This window comes from Mesocricetus auratus, unplaced genomic scaffold, assembly GCF_017639785.1.
Source record: "Mesocricetus auratus isolate SY011 unplaced genomic scaffold, BCM_Maur_2.0 Super-Scaffold_100021, whole genome shotgun sequence".
NCBI classification, from domain to species: Eukaryota; Metazoa; Chordata; class Mammalia; order Rodentia; family Cricetidae; genus Mesocricetus; species Mesocricetus auratus.
In genome coordinates, this window is record NW_024429202.1 from 29402577 (window position 1) to 29415044 (window position 12468).

At 41.2% G+C, this 12468-nt stretch overlaps 1 protein-coding gene across 6 annotated transcripts in view; it reads left to right on the plus strand.

The window, feature by feature from the left end:
- Vwa3b (von Willebrand factor A domain containing 3B) overlaps positions 1-12468 on the plus strand; it is a 175361-nt gene that overhangs the window by 86057 nt on the left and 76836 nt on the right. For all 6 annotated transcript variants that reach the window (XR_005870130.1, XM_040729482.1, XM_040729485.1 and 3 more), the window contains 2 exons: positions 4030-4168; positions 5178-5309. Coding sequence is in view for 5 of the 6 variants with exons in the window: in XM_040729482.1 (XP_040585416.1) it covers positions 4030-4168; positions 5178-5309 (271 nt within the window). In the remaining variant the exon portion in view is untranslated. The remainder of the gene's footprint in view (positions 1-4029; positions 4169-5177; positions 5310-12468) is intronic.

Here is a 12468-nt window from a genome sequence, read left to right on the forward strand (position 1 = left end):
TAGCCACTCAAAACTGAACATCCCCTCTGTCCTCAAGCTGTTTTTATTACAAAGCCGTACGTAACAGACACCCACCTGCACAGTATTTGTACCCAGAGCCCCAGCATCTCAAAAGCCACTTGGTAATGGATTACTCACAGAAAGCTGTCCCTGTGTCGAGAGTCTCCTCTGCTATGACTTCAGAGCTGACTCTTGAGTTTGTGTTTCCAGTCTTGTAGGGGCCATGCTGCTTGCAATGCACTCCTGCCTCTGGGTCCCTTTGTCCCTTGCCTTCCTGGTGTCAAGAGTGGGCAGGAGCTCTTTTCCTTTTCTATTTTCTGCAGAACTCTGAGAATTGGCACCATCTCAACCTTGTATGTTTGGCAGAATTCACCATTAACACCATTGAAGCCTGTAGTTTTCTTCTCTGTAGGAAGGTTTTGTGGCACACAACTTGGAAATCAGACTTTTTTTTTGTCAGTTACATATGTTTCATTTTGTTGGTAGTGTTGTGTTAGTCATCCATACTCACTGATTTTCTCTTCACGTGTTCTATAAACCACTGAGAAAATTGTTGGAGTCACCGAGTCATGTCTGCGTGGTTCTTTCAGGTCTGTCGGCTTTCCCTCGATACCTTGAAACTCTGTTAGTTGGTGCATGTATGTTGCGGACTGTTGCTGTCACTTGGTGGATCAGCTCCTTTAACATATGGAATGGCCTGTTCAACTCTGCTAAAATTCCTTATTAAGCAATGCACTTAGTCTGATATCTGAATAGTTAGTCTCTCTAGCTTAACAATCATTATGGTCTCCATGGTTTGTCTTTTTCCATCTGACTCGTAATTAACTGGGCTTCTTGGAAACAGAATGTGTACCAGTGATTGTAGTGTCATGATGAGTCACAATTATTAACTTGGTTAGACTTAAATCTGGGATCTTGTCATTTTTTTCTATTTGTCCTGTCTCCTTTTTGTTTACATTTTAGCTTTTGTGCCTTCTTCTGTTACCTTTTTATGACTTCCCTTTGTCTCCACTGTTGTCATATTAACCCTACCTATTATATTTTTATTATACATATTAACCTCTCAGTCTGCCTTCAGACAAGATCATACATACCGCTTTGTGTAAGAATATTACACATCCCCTGTGTGTCTTCCACAGTTACCACAGACGTTATATGCGTAGGATCTATGAACCCAACAATGCAGTACAAATAGTCTAATATCCTAATCGAATGACTAAGAATTAGAATAAAAGCATGCTGTATTTTTCCATGCTTATTTCTATTACTCTTTACTCCTTTATATAAATTCAAACTTCCCCTGGGCATTCTTTTATTTCTACCTGGAAGGCTTTGTTAGCATCCGTTGTGGTTCAAGTCTGCTCATGATGATATTAGCACTGTTATAGCGAAAACCCATTTAATTTGCCCCCCACCTTTTAAAAAAGATATTTTTGCTATGTACAGAATTCTAGTTTGAAATTTTTATCAGTTGTTTCTTTTTAAAATCTTCCATGTATTCTGGTCTGTGTGTTTTGTGATTAAAAAGACCTTTATTCTTAGACTTGTTCCTCTGAATGCATTGTGAGTTTTTCTGCCTCTGGCTGCTTTTAATCACTAGGTTTCATCAAATTCATGATGCACTTTGCTGTGGTTTCTTCTCTTCTCCTCTGTTGGGTTCTTGGACCTCTTTGAATCTGTAGGCACACTGTTTCCATCAAAATAGAATTTTTAAAAAATGTCTTTTCTATTTCTCCCTTTCCTGACTGTTGTGGAGTCTAATTACAGACACACTTCTTGTGCGTTACAAAATTCTGTCTTTCTAATTTTCTGTTTCACTTTGAATTGTGTCCTACTGCTATGCTTTAAAAAAATTCTCTGATCTTTTCTTCTGCTGTCTTGCTTACTATTGATGCTATATAATTTACTTTTCACTTCAGATGCATCCCTCTAGGAGTCCCTATTTGGGTCTTTTGAATTTTATTATTTATTGTAATTTGTATTTATGCTTGAGAATTCCATTACACATATGAATATAGAACATATAGAAAATGAAATATAAATTTTCTCCTCCAATACCACCTATAACCCCTAACATGCCCCTGCCCCAATCTTATGCTATGTCGTCTTCTCCTCCTCCTCCTCCTTCTTCTTCTTCTTTTTCCTCCTTTTCTTCTCCACTAAGTCCAGTTAGTGCTGTCCATATATGAATAGGTATGAGGCCATACACTGGAGCATGAGAAACCTGTCTATGAGAACATGTTAAAAAAAAAAAGAATGAGTCACCCCCCCCCCGCCCCCAGCAGCTATCAAGAGTTCCTCAGTAAGTGCTCTCCTGGGGCCTGGGGTGCCTCCCCATCGACTCCAGGACTCTGACTGACTGGATTTTAAGCAGATCTTGTACAGGTAACCACAGCTGCTTTGCCTTCATGAGAGCGGCACCGTGTCATGTCCAGGACTCAGCCTTTCACAGTGTTCTTCTCCTATGTTCTTTCTGCTTCCTCTTCTGCAATGTTTAGGATCTTTTTTTATGTCTTCCATTTCTCTGCTAGGTCTGTGCCTGGGCATGTGAAATGTATTTGTAGTGACCACCAAGGACCCTTTGCTTTTCTGATAATTCTAACATCTGGGTTGCTTGGGGCTCTATTGATCAGATTTTCTACTAATCTTGATTATTTTCCTGCTTCCTTGTATGCCTGGGAGTTATTTTCTTTCTTTCTTTTTTTTCTGGATTCCAGGCATTTTGAATTTTTACACTGTTGGATGCTAGACTTGACAGTATTTTTATATGTATTTTGTGATAGTGCTAAGCAGCTTAGACCCAATTTGAGTGTTAGTCCTATTTTGTAAATTACATGAGTAAGTCCACAGTAGTCTTTATCCTAGGGCTGATCTGGTTTTACTAGTGAGGTAACACCATTGTGAGGATTCCATTTGACACTTTGCTTTGGCTGCTGGGAAAATGAACTACTATTCCCAGGCGTGTAAGCTCCAGTGAGCTCTCTTTGGATGGTTTTTCTCTTTGGCGTCTGTAATTTCTTCACACACATGCCCTGATCATCATTTAATCCAAATCCCTAGGAAGCCCTACAAATATCTGGAGTAGGAATCTCACACCACCTGCTCTATGTCCATCGCAGTCTCTGTACCTTTCCATACAGTAACTGCCATTGGGCATTTTGCGTTACAAATTCTAGTTGCCTGAGACTTGCTGAACTCCATTTTCTCTATCCCCTCTCCACAACTCTCACTGCAAGACTTCTCCTGAAACCATGGGCTTCAGTGTATCCTGTGATGAGCCCCTGCGTACTGACCACAGCAGCGTCCCTGTACACACAACCACCTAGTGCTTAGTTCAGTCCTGTCCACAGACGCCGCAGGTGTCAGGAGCGAGCTGCACTCAGGACCTCTGAAGCCATAGCTGAGAGCCTCCCCACAGTACAGAGCTAGAAGTTATTGGCTCATGGCTTTTTTTTTTTGCATTCATTTTTTTCTGCTGTACTGATTTTCTTAATTTTGTTCTGCTTGAATTGGTGATGGGCAATAGAGGGGCCTGATAAGAAGGCCAGTCAAAATGTAAAATTTTCTTTTAAAAAGGTTTGTTTTTATTAGTGTGTGTGTGTGTGTGTGTGTGTGCGCGTGCGCGCGCGCGCACACACACACACACACACATGCAAGTGCCTTCATAAGCCAGAAGAGGGTTTTGGGTCCCTCTGAGCTGGAGTTACGGGTAGTTGTGAGGTACCTAATGTAGGTGCTGGGAACCGAATTTGAGTCCTCTGTAAGAGCTGCAAGCAATCTTAGGTGGTGAGTTATTTTTCTGGCCTCAAGTCTAGTTTTTTTCTCTACAGAAAAAAAAAAACAAACAAGCAGCAACAACAACAATCCCCCCCCCAAACCCGGAAAGTAAACAATCCACTCATCAAAGATCAGATACAAACAATGTAGCAGCGCTCTGGCTGTGTGTCCTGGCTCTGTAGCTCTGTCTTCTGATGAAGACGATCTTGTTGTCCATAGACGCTATTTACTTTGATACTCTGTCCTGTTTAGGATTAAGTGGCTACAAGAAGGAAGTCGAGTCCTCTTTGGGAAAGTGAGTGGAGATTGCATCTATGTCCTCATTGACACATCTCACTCCATGAAGAGCAAACTGGACCTGGTGAAGGATAAGATCATTCAGTTCATACAGGTGAGGTGGGACTGTCACATTCTGGTGCTTGATCTGGTGTCTCCTAAACACATCTCCAATAGTCATTGTCTGTAGCGGCTCTGGGCAGGGAACAGGGCCACACTGCACTAAAGGGTGCCTGAGAAACCCAGTCCAGGAATGCTCCCCTTTTCCATTCTCCAACTGCCAGTGCTCCCTGGCAATCAGACCTGTCCTCTGTTGGGTCCTTTATGTCACCGTCATAAAGTGACCCCTGGCTCACTTAAGTGTGCATCTATACTTTCTGCCCAGAGCTGTCTCTAACCTATGATACAAAGAAATCTCTATTGCTTCCCAGATATTTATTATCTTGATTTTTTATTGAATTTCCTGTCTAATAGGGAAGCTGTGTGAACTGACCCCAAAGCTGCAGATGGGAAGTGGGTAGGCTCGTGATGGAATCACCCAGTTTCTGTCCCATTCACCTGGGCCGGCCTAGAATCATTTTCTTGGAAGCAGGTTGCTTTATGAATCCAGTTTCCATAGTAACCAGGTCTCACATTATTGTCATGAGTCTGTTGTGCTAAGAGTAGAGAATGTTTAAGAAATACAAAATGCAGCTCATAACCAGCTTCCTGGGGGTGGGGATGGGGGGCTGATGACAGGCAAGCAACTAGGTCTGTACCAAATAAGAGCCTTTCCCAAGAGGTAGTGACCGAAATGATGACATTTTGAATTTTCTTCTTTAAGGATTTAACATGCTTATTCAGCACAGCATTAATGTCAGTATTAAATGTTATAGTACAATGTTGCTTACACATACATATATGACAAATAATTCTAGCTATACATTCATAGATAACATTTGTAGAGGCCAAGCATCCAAACTGTATAATTTTGACTCAAATACCTTTTGCAGCAGAAACTTCTTTTTCAATTGAACATAATTTTTAGCTAGCTTCTAGAACTAAAAATGGATATCCTAGAGACTCTCTTCAGTTTTTCTTACATCTGAGTGGTTTTATGGTTAAATAATAACTGTCTCTTACAGGAACAGCTGAGGTACAAGAGTAAATTCAATTTTGTGACGTTTGATGGTCAGGCAATTGCTTGGCGGGAAAAACTCGCTGAAATCAATGAAGATAATTTGGAACAGGCTGAGTCATGGATTAGAAACATTAAGGTAAAATGTCTAGTCTGGGAAAAGTCTGAAAATGTCTGAAAGTGTACTGAGTTTACTCATAGGATAGAAATTGTTGAGAAATGGATTGAGCTCCAAGAAAGGCAGTGTTTATACATGGGCAGTTACTTGGCTACAAAGGTCACATTCATCCAGTCTCATTAGTCAGTATTTTAACGTTTAGATAACATCTATTTATAGTCATCATCCCTTGGTATCCATGGGAGATTGATTCTAGGACCTCCCCTGCATCCTATGAGAGCCACAGATGCTCAAATCCCTAATATAAAATGCTGTGAGATTTTCAGAGAACCCACACAAACCCCCATGTGCCAAAAATCATCTCTGCACAGCTTACAACAGCCAGTACAAGTAACTGGCGTTATACTGTATCATTTGGGGAATAAAAACAGGCATCTTTTATGTGTGTGTGTATTTATATATAGTGTGCATATGTATGTTATATGAGTGTATATGCAGATTTGTGCATGCAAATGCAGGCATACATGAGCCACCGAGCTTCTGTGGAGACCAGAAAACAGTCTTATTTCTATGCCCTTCCACTTTGCTTTAGACAAGGCCTCTTTGTTTTTTGCTGCTTCCATCCACTAGGGTAGCTATCCTGCAAGCTTCTGAGAATTCTTTGCCTTTCATCTCACCATAGGGGTGCTAGGATTACAGATGTACACAATTGCACCCAGCTTTTATATGAGTCCTGGGCATTCAAACTCGGATACTCATCATTTGCACAGCAAGGGCTTTGCCCATTGAGCCGTCTCCCCATCCCCAGACACAGTCACTCTCGTGTGCATGCACATGTGTGTGTACACATTCCGCAGTTGTTTGGATTTGTGGGTGTGTAACCTTGGACAAGGAGATGTGGCTCTCTTTCCAAATCTGTCCTGGGCCCATTTTGCAGCCTCATGATGAAAACAGATTTCAACAGATTATATTTTGGGTACTCAAGCATTCAGATCTGCCCCGTCTGACACTCCGTCAGTGTTTCAGAGGCTCAGAGGCCCCACTGCAGCTGTTCCTAACACTGAACTTTGTTCAGAAGCAACGAGCTCCTGGAGACAGTGCAGTGTGAGCATCTAAGGCTGAGAGCAAGAAGAGAGAGAAGGAGGATGCTGAGAGAGAGTAAAGTCGTGTCTCAGGTCTGCATTTTTCTTGGAGATACGCAAGGCTGTTGCTTTTTGTCACATGGACTACTGGGAAAGATTTTCTTCTTCTAGAATTTTTTCTTGCCTTAAGTTTCTCTTAATTTTGAATATGCTCCAGAACCATATGGCATTCCAGATATTTGAGAGACACTTAAATATCTGAGACAGAACTGTTTAAAAAGTTGCTTAAAATAGCTTGCTGCATGAGTATAGAGTCCTAGATTTGCCCAGCAGCCACACCAGATGTTAGCTGAATTCCTTGAATCCTGACTGATCAAAACAGGCCCAGGCATACCCTGGGATGTCCCAGTTCTTTTGGGATTGTTTTTAAAATGAGAAAAGAAGGAAGAATGTTGAATAAGAAGGTAAAAATCTTTAAGTAATTAACCATCTTATCCTGGGAGTAGAGTGTCAGGGTCATACTCAACTTGTTAAGTTTCCAGTAGTAGCAGTGTTCTCCATTTTACCAGTAGTAGGAGCTATCTCTGTTGCTAACAGAACTGGCTGTCTTCTGAGGTATTATACATTCAGTCCTATTGGGCGAATACATTAGTGAGCTCTGCTTTATTCACATTCTTACTATTAGCAGAATGGCAGTTCAGTTCAGTCAGAGGCATCAGATTTGCCACAAAAAAAAACATTTCTGACTGCAGTATCTCCTTAGTCTTCCCCAGTAGGAGAAAGCTTCTTGGTCTGCCTTGAATTTACATGATCTTAATACTTTTGAAGAACACTGACTGATATTTTCTAGAATGTTCTTCAGATTTTTGTTTTTGTTTTGTGACACTGGGAACTGAACCAGAGCCTAAAACATGCTAGGCAAGTGTTCTCACTGAGCTTCAGCCCTAGCCCTTTCAAATTTCAGTTTGAGGTTGGGGTTGCTAAGTTGCCTAGGCTGGCCTTGAACTTGCAGTCTCTTATGTATCTGGGATTACATGTGTGTGCCACCATGCCTGACTTCTTCTAAGGTAGTCTCTTGCTGTGTAGCCCAGGTTGGACCAAATCCAGCTTCCCATTAGCCTCCCAACTGGCAAAAACATAGCAGGAATCACTGAACCCAGCTACATTGGCTTTTTAAAACCAGCCACCCTGTTTTCATTAGTTTTCTGTATTGCTGTACTATTGAATTTCTCTGATTCTGCTCTTGTGTTATTTCTTTATTTGTGCTTGCTCTGAGTGGGTGTTGCTCTTCTTTTCCAAGGTTCTTTAGTTAATAACACAGCTTGCTTTTGGAGGTGTTTCCATTATCCCAGAGTAAACTACTAGTTGGCACAGATTTCCCCACCAGCTACATTCTATAGATTTAAGTGTTTTACTTAATTTCCTGTAATATCTAGTAAATTTTAAGGTCTTTATGTTTTCTTTTTTGAACCATTGACTTATTTAAAACCCATTATTTGACTTCCAAGTGTTGGGAGGTTTTCAAGTTATCTTTCTATTATTAACTTTGATTGCATGATGGCTGAAGGCAAACTTGGCATGATTTAAATTGTTTTTATATTTGTAATATGTTTCATAAAAATTTAAAACTTACTAGAAATTATGGAAAATATAGACTCTAACTCCCACAGTGCTGTCTGTTAAAGAAAATAACCATAATTGGTCATTTCTCTATTTTTTTTTCAGTTTCATCAAATTTTGTTTTGTGTATTTTGAAACCCTGTTGTTTGGTGCATATGTATTTAGAGTTGCTGTCTTTGTAGATTGAGCCTTCTGTCATTAGTTAATAGGCCTTTTTGTCCCTAGTAATAATGTTCACTACTCTAAAGTGTGTAGTAAGTCAGGCTTTTTAGTACCTATATGAATAGCCCAGTCCTTAAGAGGTAGAGGCAGGAAGGTAATGAGTTGGAAAGCCATCTTCTCTACCTAGCAAGATGTAATCTCAAAAACAAAAATAAAACTTCAAACAAAAACCCAACAACCCCACTCCAGAAAACCTGAAGTGTGCTGTTAGCATTGCTATTCCTGCTTAAAAGAATAAACCTACAATGTGTCACTTTTGTCCTTGTTTATCCATGGTTCTGTATTTGAAGTGGCTTTTTTTTTTGTAGACATTAAGGGATCTGGTCAAAATTTTGTAAGTTCTCCAGTCCCTGTCAAGTTTTGGGGTATTGAGACTGTGTGTGTATTATTGATATCTAAGGCTAATGTCTACCATTTGGTTGTTTGCTTATTGTGGAATCCTTGGTTTCATTCTTTTCTCTTGCCTTCTAGTGGGTCCTTTGGGTACTTTTAGTGTTCCATTTTAACTTATTCATTTTACTTTTTACTGTAACACCTCATATGGTTTTCTGAGCGCTCCTTCTAGTGGTTCTCCATATGCAAAGTTATCATTTATTGCAGCTCCCGATCCTGATGTGTTATGACTTCAAGTGAGCAAGCCTGATCTCAATTTGCACCCTTTATGCTCCATACATATTAGAAGTGTAACTGAAATGGCTCTTCTGTAAGTCATTATTGGTATGAAACCTGCTTAAACTGTAACACATGATTTGAGAAATTTGGGCAGTTAAGGATGGTCTTCTGTAATGACTTCCATGCTCAGGGTTTGATTTTCTATTATTGTTCTTTTGAGCCATAAGCTTCCATTAGCCACCCTTTAAAGATGAGACTCCCAGCAATAGAATCTCATAGCTCTCCATGAGCCCTAGAGTGGATATTTTCACCAGATATAAGTTATGACTGGGGATTCATTCCTTTCAACACTTGAAACAAGTTGGGTCACTTCCTTATGTCTCTGTGGTTTCAGATGAGAAGTGGCTGCCACCCAAATTGGAATTCCTTAATGGGCACTGTAACATGCTATTTCTCTTTGGCTGTTCTTAGGGAGGTTGTGTGTGTGTGTGTGTGTGTGTGTGTGTGTGTGTGTGTGTGTGTGTGTGTGTGTGCCTTTAATTTTCAGAAATTTACATACAATGTGTCTAGCTATGATTGTCAGAGATTTTTAACCTATTTGGGGTTTCTCAGCTTCTTGAATTGTAGTTTTTATAATTTCAGCAAATTTGAGGGTATTTTTATTTTGTTTAGAAACAATCATATTTTACATATCAATCTCAGTTCCCTCTCCCACCCTCCCATGTGCCCATCCCACCCTCCATCCAATCCCCAAGGAGGGTGAGTCCTTTCCTGGGGGATTACCAAAGTCTGTCACATCATTTGGGGGAGGGCCTAGGCCTTCCTCAATGTATCTGGGTGAAGAGAGCATCCTTCCATGGGAAATGGGCTCCCAAAGTCCCATTTTTGCACTAGGGATAAATACTGGTTTCAATGTCAGAGGTCCCATAGACTGCCCAGGCCTTCTAACTGGCACCCACATTCAGATGGCTTGGTTCGGTCCAATGCTGGTTCCCCAGCTTTATGACTGGAGTCTATGTGCTCTCACTTGGTCAGGTCCAGTGTTTTTGTGGGTTTCTCCAGTATGGTCTTGACCCCTTTGCTCATCACTCCTCCTTCTCTACAACTGGATTCCAGGAGTATTGTTCAGTGCTTTCCTGTGGGTCTCTGCTTCTGCTTCCATCAGCTACTAGATGAAGGCTCTAGGGTGGCAATTAAGGTAGTCATCAATCTCATTATAGGGGGAGGGCATTTAAGGTAGCCTTTCCACTATTGCTTAGATTCTTAGTTGGGGTCATTTTTGTGGATCTCTGGACATTTCCCTAGTGCCAGATTTCTCTTTAAGCCTATAATGACTCCCTCTACTAAGGTATCTGTTTTCTTGCTGTCTTCTATTCTTCCCCTGACTCTGTCTTCCTGATCCTTCATGTCCTCCTTACCCCTCCTCTTCTCCCCTTCTCTTTTTCCTACCTCCCTTACCCCTCTCCCTAGTCTTGCTCAGGAGTTCTTGTCCCTTTTCCCTTCTCCAGGAGGCCATGTATGTAAATTTGAGGATTTTTTAAGAAAATATTTATTTCTTTTTAACAGTTGTCAAAATTTTTATGTTTGTTGTTGTTGCTCTTCTTGAGGTATGACTTTTTATATAGCTCAGGCTAGCATTGAACTTGAATTTGTGACCATCCTGCCTCATTCTACCACTAAGATTATAGACAAACTCTTCAAACCACTGTGATAAGCCCCTTGTAAAATTACTACTGCATTAGCATTTTTATATAAATCTGTTCTTCTGAACCATCTATGTGGTAGGATAAAGTAAAAAAACTATCATATATCAGTTTTTGAAGCAAAAGTTGTCAAACAGTAAATATTTATGGACTAATTAGTTACATATCAGATGCAAATTTTCAAGCTAGGTTCTCAGTAGGAGAGAGGGGCATTTAAGAGAGACAGGTAGAAAGCAAATAAGTTAGGGTGGAAGGTGCTTGGTGAAACAGGTAAGAAAGGAAGAACTCAAAGACCAGAGGATGACTCAGCAGGTAAAGGTGGGTGCTTGCCACGGAGTCTGACGACATTCAGTCCCCCGGAACTCAAACGGTGGCAGTGAAAGCTGACTCTTCCAGGTTGTCCTCTGACTGCCACACTTGCCTTGGCATGTCCAAGCTCCCCGCTACGCCAACACAAAGTAAATACATAAATGTAGTAGAAGCAACCTTTAAAACCAAACAGGGTGTCAAAAGGGGAAACACCATTAGGACAGAGAAGGGAGAGATGTTAAAGTGAACACCCAGGTTCAAATGGACCAGATTTATTTTTCATGATTTTAAATTGTATATACGTACGTGTGTATAAAGTGGGGCTATGCATGTAAATGCAGGTGCCCACATAGGTCAGAGCATCACATGCCCTGGAGCTGTCACACGTGATTGTGAGCCACCCAGTGTGGGTGCTGGGAAGGAAATTTGGATCCTCTAAAAGTACAAGCCATCTCTCCAGGCCCTTGGGGATTCTTAAAAAGCCGTAAATATTTTTTTAATTCTTCACTCTCCCCTCTGTCTTTTTCAGAAACTCTTATAGTATTAATATTCTATCTGCATTATTGTCTCTGCGATCCCTGAGGGCATCAGTTGGACCACTTTTCTCCGCTATTTCTGGTTCTTTGTAGGATGAGTGATTTTTCTTTATTGCATTCTGGGGAATTTTTATTATTATGTCAGGAGACTCTAATCCCATTGAAGTCTTGTCACTTAGCAAGCAGTCACCGTATTTAGGTTTAGCCTGTTTGATCTGGCTTACATGTGTGTGGGCTTTTGTACCAGCAACAATTTAGTTTGCAGAGCCCCTCATGCTTCCGGGACTCCCCTCAGTTCCTGCTTGGTGCTGTCATAGGGGTGCAAGGCGAATCCCTGAGCTGCCTGTTGCTGGTGGGAGACCTTCTGGGGACACAGGGATAGAAATTGCTAACTTCAAGTCTCCTTATGCCATAGGGTAAAAATGCAGGAACAGTGTGTGCTTAGTCCAGTAGACTTACTTAGTCAGTAGATTTACTTGGTAGATTTTTTTATTATTACCTTCAGCACTGCCCCACTTTTCCAACATTTTGCTTCATGTGGATGCTGCAGCACTAAAATTACTTGTCCAATCCTGAACAAAATAGGAAGTGGGCGCCTGCATAGTAATCTCTATTTGCCTGCTCATCCGTTCATGTTTTGGTAGTCTTCCATGCTGGCCCCACCTTGAGGTGCCTTTAACTATCCACTCAGCTAGAGCAATGCAGCCTATGCCAGGCATCATTGGGGCAGTGTTAGCATAGTGCTTGGTAGTGTTTCCAAGCTCTCGGCACTACCCTGTCAGCTCTTCTTAAGACAGGGTTTGGTCCAGTTTGCTAAGTTGTGTTCTAGTCCCATCTTGATGCACGTCAAGTGGGTCCTGGGTGCTTATTAAATACCCACAGACAGTTAGTGGAGGCTAACGGAAGAGGAAAGGAACTGCATGGGAGGAGTCATACATAGCACCTATACCTGTGTCTGAGTTTAAGCAGCTTTAGCAGAAAGGGCATTCAGGGCCCACAGTGAAGCTTGACAAGATTTGGATATGAGCTGGATATTTGTCATCCCTTTCATCACCAGCTTTCATCTTCTCAGCCTGATTCCTATAAGGGAGGCAGA